Source organism: Lissotriton helveticus, chromosome 8 (genome assembly GCF_964261635.1).
Source record: "Lissotriton helveticus chromosome 8, aLisHel1.1, whole genome shotgun sequence".
NCBI classification, from domain to species: domain Eukaryota; kingdom Metazoa; phylum Chordata; class Amphibia; order Caudata; family Salamandridae; genus Lissotriton; species Lissotriton helveticus.
In genome coordinates this window covers 418,245,342-418,253,231 of record NC_136069.1, presented here as the reverse complement: position 1 = coordinate 418,253,231, position 7,890 = coordinate 418,245,342, and the positions used below count along the sequence as shown (strand labels likewise).

Sequence of the window (7,890 nt, the reverse complement as noted above, 5' to 3'; positions counted from 1 at the left end):
CACCGAATCACCACGGCCCCATCTTATAACTATCTGGGTACATGGGTATCAGAGAGGGCCCCTGCAGTTAAACACCTGAAGGAGCTTAAACCAAAAATTGACAAAATAATTTCATCTTTAAGACGTTTAAGCCATGGCTTGGCCAGTCCCTCTGCAGATCCGATGTTGTCAGTAATCAAGGCTAAATTGATCCCCGCCATCATGTACGGCCATATAGCCTACCCAGGGGCCTTTGAAAAAGTGGTCCAAGCGGCCTAGGTGAAAGCATATAAGATGGTGCTACGGGCCCCTAGACAGGCACGGAACAACAGGCTCAGACTAGAAATAGGCCTGAAACGTCCTGAGTTGGCACTACTGGGGGACTTGCTAAAATATCACATTAGAGTTCTGAAATCGCCCGAAAACACCTTAAAGTACTCGCTAGAAACCATCTTTGGCGAAGCAGGCTCCCCATGGCACTCCAAGGTGGAACAAGCCATTGAAGTTCTGAAGATCGAGGGAAGGAGCCTGCATCTTCACTTAATTCCATATTCCGCTTGAGCCCAAGCCGTTAAGCGCCAAGTCGCGTCTATTTCCTTTGAGTTTGACCTTTCCTCGCTCCGGCATAATCCACTAACGCTGGCCCTGGACAAGTCCTACATCCCCGGTAAACCCAAACCATACCTGCAAGATTCATTAACAATCGAAGCAAGACAGAAAATTCTGTTTATGCGCCTTTTGGCCCTCATGATTGCGGACTTCAATCTAATTTGGGCACGCACGGACGGAGCCACTGCCTGCCGAATTTGCAACTATCGCAGAGAATCCTGGCTACATCTGCTATGTTATTGCACAAAGTTGGCCAGCGACCGACAGCGATTGCTGCATCTGGCATTACGGATTCTGGGCCATAGAACATGCAGAGAGGCCTCGGACCGGTGTTTCTCAGAATCCACGACCTGCTTATTAGCCAGGGTAGGCAAGTTCATCCATCAAGTTAAAATGGCACTCGACTCCCAACTAAAGGCTACTACTCTGATGGGCCCCGATAGTGGGCTTAGCGCTTTCCCCGTCGCCCCAAAGTTGGCAGCCCACAGGTAACTCAGGGAGACGCCGAAAAGAAACTGGTACCATCGGACTGAGGTATTTAACCCGGGTCGACTAAGGGTCTGATGAGTCCGCAGTGCGACTGATGATGTCGAACTCTTATACGTCTCTCAGACTCCAGTAAGCATGGTGAATTTAAAAACCTTATTCTTTTAATAATGTATAATAGTAGTGAACACAGCTGGTCTTGGGACAATATAGTTGCACCAATGGTTTTACCTGGTTTTGGCCGAGAATGGGGGAATGGGGGGGTATTTTACTGTATTTTATTGAAGTTCATTGTATTTTATACTGTAATGATTTTAAGTAATCGCACAGTTTACTAATAAAACCTACTGATTTACCTATATTCGTATGCTGATACGCAGATTGTCTTTTCGCTTTCCATCAGTAAAGACGCTACGACACGACATCCGCCCTTCAGTGCGACCTACGGCAAGTGACAGAGTGGATGCGCCTTAACTTTTTGAAAGCCAAGGTCCGTATCCTGGGCAAGCATAAGGACCTATGGGGCCCTCACCATTGGCCTCAGGAAATGGTTTCCTTTCCCCTACCTGTCACCAATGTCCGTAATCTGGGCATCATTATTGATGATAGTCTCTCTATGAGACAACAGGTGGCGAGTGTTGCTGCCATCTGTTTTACGATCTTGAAGTGGCTTCGTAAGATCATTTGGATGCTCCCTGCCTCAACCCAATGCACGGTAGTCCAGGCACTCATCACCTCTCGCCTCGATTACGGCAATGTTCTCTATCTCGGTAGCTGCCAAACGGTATTGAGAAAGCTACAGGTAGTTCAGAACTCTGCAGTACGCCTTCTTAGTCAAGTTCCTAGACAGGCTTCCATCTTGCCCTATTTACGTGACCTTCACTGGCTTTGAATTGATCAAAGAATTACATTTAAAGCCCTGTTACATCTTTAAAATCAAACAAGGTGTGGCACCAGCAAGAGCTCATCCATCCTTACATTCCTACTCGTCCCCTGCGCTCTACAGCCCACGGAGACTTTGTGATTCCCAGATTTAAACTTGTAAGAATGGGAGGCTGTTCCTTTTCTTGTCTTTGCCCCAAAATCTGGAATTCTCTTCCGGTGTCCTTGAAGAATGACCCATCTTATCCGAGCTTTCGAAGAAATCTTAAAACTTGGCTCTTTTATTGGCAAATGGTTCTTGACTGCTCTTTTTCTAGGAACTTTGTGTGCTAGGCGCCGGGAAACCCTTTTTGGGTAGCTGCACGCGTTACAAAACTAATTTAATAATTACACGAACCTCTCAAATATAGATACAAAACATACTTATGCACCAAGTAATTACTCATTCAACAAATGTGTGTAGCTGACCAAATGACCTTTCATCATATTTGTCACACTAGTGGAATCCATGAGGGTGGGATTTTGAGCACATGTGGTGTTTAATACTGCTTACACTAAAGAAAGTAGGGTGACATTCTCATTTAGGGACCAGCAAAAGGCGACGCCTGATTGCAAATGTGATAAGAAGCCCCTAGTCAAATGCTGACATTTAACTATTGCACTTTCCCAGATTATTATTTTTTTTTTTTTTACCTCTATGAATTGTGATGTCCTTTTTTAATGTTTTATTGTAATGCAATGGTTTTAATTAACTTATGCAAACAAATAAATACATTATAAATTACACTAAAGAAAGGACCAAACTATTGGCTGTGCCAATACTAGTCAATCTAGTTGGTGCAAAAAAGTAGAAACACAAACTGACCATAAATACATAGTTCAGACAATCATCACAACTGATCCAGACCTAATGGACAGCAGATTGTTTCTAACATTACCTTGTTCTGTTTGCCCCATTGATTAGAAGGAATTTTGCTGCTTGTAAAATAATTTTTCAACCAACGCTTTTAAACTACTTCATTGGCATAACTTGGTCTATCGCAATAGAAAGAAAATACATTATTAGAGATTCAAATATAACAAACTTTATTTAATTTGTTTGGCAATGGTTTAGCCACTTTCCATCATAGGTATGTTTGGTAGCTGTTTAAGCAGTGCTCATAGACAACATCAAGACTAGCACATCCGAGGTTCTAGAGTTGATTGTGTCACCTCATGATCACTGCGTGTGGCAGCGCATACAAATTTTGTGGCAAAATTAGGCTTGGAGTCTTGAGATTTCAAGCTTTTCTTTGTGTGAAAGATCTTAGTTTACCATACATCAAAACTAATTGATTAAACATATTCGGAGACAAAATTATTGCATTTACAAAATATACTGAAGATATTTGTGTAATAATTCATGCTGGGTTGGGGACAATTCTTGTTGATCTTGTGCTGTTATGTCATTATTCATGTGCAGGCGCTCATTTGATTAATAAAGCTTTTTAATGACCTGACTGTTGTTCAATGTCCCTGCTGTGCTGGGACGGTCACTACCTAAGCTGACGTAGTTACTGTTAGAGCAGCGATAACACGTTAATAGTTGCAGATAATTTACATTGTTAAGAAATAGCTCATTGTATAAAAATATAAAGGCCCTCAGGTTTTAGTCATCTCTGAAAGGTAAAATCCTGGAAAACAGTAAACATTTATGAATACATGATTCTCTCCTAAACAAATCTTCAGAACGTTGCCTTCCTCTGCAGTGAAGCAAAGCCATTCATGCGATTAGGTCACATTTATGCTTTGTGTATTTTTAAAGCAACAGTTCTGATCAAAGTCCTATATCATTATTTCCTCTGGCATCTTGCTAGAATTTTTGTTAAATTCTGAAGAGAGTTCAGAAGCTCCGTTATTTTCTGGCCTGTGTAACTCCAAACACTAAAACCAACGAGTTTCACGTGCACCATCATGGGATTTAGCTCCATCATTGTATGCTTAGATTACATTTTGCTGGAACCGGGTTTGAACTTTTGTGCAAGTTCTTCTAATATTTGCATAAGTTTCTCCTCATCTTCCTCCGAAGAGTGCGTACTGGCCAATGGCAGATGCGTGGAAACTGGTGTTCGGTCTGAAAAAGCAAAAGAAAAGCAAACAGTAAAATTTCAATGAAAAACTAAAACCACGATAAGCATTAACATTTTCAACACTTAACCATGCTTTTCAGTAACATGAGCTTCACTCATCCCGCAACGGTTTTTAGGTCGAACCTGGGCAGCGCATGCGCTGCTCTGCAGCATTGGAGTATGGAATAGAACCCAAGACCACTCTCTGCCCAGATTTGTCATTGGCTTCCTTAATAGACTTGTTAGTCCCTCCTTAGTACCACCTTCTCTTCATTTGTAACCTCCCATGAGGACTGGCCCTTTTACCCTCTGTTACACAGTATGTCTTATTCACTCTGTAAGCACTATTTTCTCTAATGCGTTTCTCCTACTGCAGGCACCACATGCTTTCCTGGAACATTCAGCAAGCCATGCATGCTTTCACTTTCACTTTCCGAGCAGCCTGGGACAATAGCGGCCGCTTCTTTGAATGACAATGCCTTTTAGTTGTGTTAATTAGCAAAACAAATAAATAAAAGGCATAGTCATTTATAATACCAATAGTTTAAACTCTCGCAAAAACGAGACCTATTGCATTGCAAATACTTGTTTATCTTGTCCCATTTATTGTGTGTCCAAAGACAGAGGTCAAATGTCAGGCTATGTCTTCCTAGAAACCGCTACTTATTTATTGAACATGGAGATTGATACTTACTTTTCTTTCTCTGACTGCAGAGCTAGAGAATTTTGTCAAGTAAACTATACAAACGATGTGATCATATTGCTTGGGGTACAGGGAATGTGAAAGGAAAGGCTGTAGATGTTAATTTACTGTTTAAACACATGTAACTGAATTGTACCGATATTTTAAAAAGTTTTAGCTATAAGGAAAGCACACAGGGCATTTTTTTTACATTTGTAAATATTTGAATAGGTTCAAAATAAAGCAAAACACTTTTCTTGGTGATACGATAAATATTTGCAGAAACACCATTTCCAAGTATGGTTTGTGCAGGCTATAATTTTATCAGTGAAACGGCAAGTCAGTGAAAACTTAGTTGCTATTTCAATGGAAAATGTGCGCTCTGTAAATGTCAGTACGCAACTAAACCATGCTTCAGTAATATATTTGCGACGCTGTACTCCAAAATGCCCCAAAAGCTACAGTTCTACACCCATACCACTCTGCTCCTGAATGGACTTGGCTCATTTGCTACGCTTGTTTTTTGGGAGATTCTTTGCAGTCCCCAAGACATCAGAGATGTAACACTGATTCCGGCACCCCCACTTTGAAAATGGTACCAGCACCAATGTCCCGCCAAGTTTCTTGGACAGTTCTTTGGCGAGTATCCCAATCTGAAGCATGTGTGAAACATTAATATTATTAAGTAGCATGATTACCCCTTGAAATCATGGCACATACAGGAACATTAAAAATGCTCCAAGAGCCAGCTTAGTTCTGAAACACGTGACGCACTAATCAATTAATAAACAAAAATATGGCATTTCAATATTTGCAAAAATCATCCCAAATAAAAATTAACCTCCCTCGTGTTATTCTAGGAGAGGGGAGAAAGGGACCACCTGAGTGTAGTCACTGGAGATCTAGACAACCTGCCGTCATTCAGGTGACGAAGCACCACCTAAAATGTACACAAAACTGAACCGAGATAAAATGGCGAATTTAATTCAGCATTTTTGATGTACAGGGCCGCTCAAGTGACTGGAGTTTGCATCCTACTCTGTATGCAGCACAGAAGCAGTGTATCATTTTCCTGGCATTTCATGCAGATGGACCCTCGGTCCTCTGGGCTCCAATGCCTCTGCACCTGCTGCACCACTGGTAGTTACGGCCCTGGGATGGAGTTGAGTGAGTGACACAATTGAAGAATGAAGCATCCACTGGCATATTGGAGATTTTGGACAGTCTAAGACTGCAATGGGATTTGGTGGAAGAGGCAGAAGAGAAATCAAAACACTCATTGATGGAAAGAGTAAGGATTAGGAATTTTTCAATATACAGACGGTCAGTTTGTGCCACAACAGACTAACCAAAACTGAAAATGATGATCCAACATGGTGTCGACAGCAGCCAGCACAAGAAGTAGGAAGATCTCCTCCGCCAAGGGTGTAACACAAACACCTACAGCACAGGGGGGGGGGGGCTAATCCCTCAGGGCCCCCCTACTCTGTCAGGGCCCCCCCCATATAGCCAAAGCCCAATGATCTATGACATAGGAAAGACTCAAGGCCCCCTCTTCACATTCAATAGAGGCCAGTCTGAACCCATAGATGGCTTTGTAAGCAGTCCAACGTTATTCAACATAAACATGAGCCTGCTGGCGGACCTCGTTAGATCACACAATATCAACATACTCTTCTACGCAGACGACACCCGATCCTCTCTTGTTAGACAAGACTCCCACTAGAAAAAACAACTTTATCACCTGCATGACCGTGGTAACTACACGGATAAAATCCAACTGCTTCTAAGTCAACACGTACAAAACTGAAGTGGTGATATATGGAAGGAAAGTCTCTCCTTGGGGAATCCGCCTTGTGGCCAATTGACCTCGGCTCCACACCAGAAATCTTGGACGAAAAGCTCAACACGACAGCCCACATAAAGCAAGTGATCTCCAATTGCTTACAAATCCCTAGGATGCTGCAAAAGATTTTTAAATGGCTACCAGAGAACACCAGGAAAACTGTTATACTGGCCCGGCTTACCAGCAGACTTGACTATGGATGGTTTGAAGGCTGTTCAGGAGCTTCTTAGTGATTTCTGCAAAAACTCATCCTCAACCTACCTCACTGTACATACATCACCCCACATCTGCACTGGCTTAAAACCCACAAATGCATCCAGTTCAAACTGGACACACCTAGATTCATTCTCTCTCTCTCTCTCTCTCTCTCTCTCTCTCTCTCTCTCTCTCTCTCTCTCTCTCTCTCTCTCTCTCTCTCTCTCTCTCTCTCTCCCCCTCCCCTCCCCCCTCCCCCCTCCCCCCTCCCCTTCCCCCCTCCCCCTTCCCCCCTTCCCCCCTCCCCCTTTCCCCCTTTCCCCCTCCCCCCTGGACTTTCACTGGCATGCATACTCTGCATCTACAAAGCCACAGCCAAAGACAGCACCTTTCTCCTGTATCTCCAGCAAAGCACAGACCAACATCCCTCACCACATCAGAGCCTCCTCATTGCTTCTTGAGTCCTGCAAGAAGCTGTAGACATGGTTTTTCAAATAACCTCACCAAGGAGAAAGGTGCCTAACCCACCAGCACATTACCTGGCTATACCCATAGTAGGGATCTAGAGACAAGGGAGCCTAAGGATCGTAAGGGACAAAGGGTGCTTAACCGCATGCGTGCGGCATGATTCCCCCCCCGTACGCTGGATTTTGCGAAAGCGCACTTTGCATGACGAGCTGGGCTCGTCATGAGCGTGCCAGGAGGCTACCTCATGACGAGCCCAGCTCGTCATGAGCGTCGAAGGGGTTAAGTGATTCTAGGAACAAGGGCCCCTTAACATTGTTAATTTTATTATGTTCTCATGGATACAAAAATCAGTTCCATGAATGGTAGTAACCAACAATCTTTTGAAAATGTTATTACAACATAGAAATACAAATAACCAAATATGAGAATTACCCCGGCCAGAGTAATTTCAAAGGATAGGTGTTAGAAGAATGACAAAATAAACATTTACATATAAACAGGCAAGAAAATCAGTGACCAATATTTATATGCAGCACTCAGGTCACTTATTAAAAAAGCGAGACCCTGCTGCACCCAGAGCAAAAACGTATTTCTATAGATAGTTCAACAGGTCAGAGTGTGTCGGAGGCTTTTCG

At 43.0% G+C, this 7,890-nt stretch overlaps 1 protein-coding gene across 1 annotated transcript in view; it reads right to left on the bottom strand.

The window, feature by feature from the left end:
* Window positions 1-3,023: 3,023 nt before the first annotated feature.
* DHRS12 (dehydrogenase/reductase 12) overlaps window positions 3,024-7,890 on the bottom strand; it is a 63,076-nt gene continuing 58,209 nt past the window's right edge. Inside the window, exon 10 of the mRNA XM_078657270.1 lies at window positions 3,024-4,069. Within this exon, the coding sequence (XP_078513396.1) occupies window positions 3,942-4,069 (128 nt within the window). The 3' untranslated portion in view covers window positions 3,024-3,941. The remainder of the gene's footprint in view (window positions 4,070-7,890) is intronic.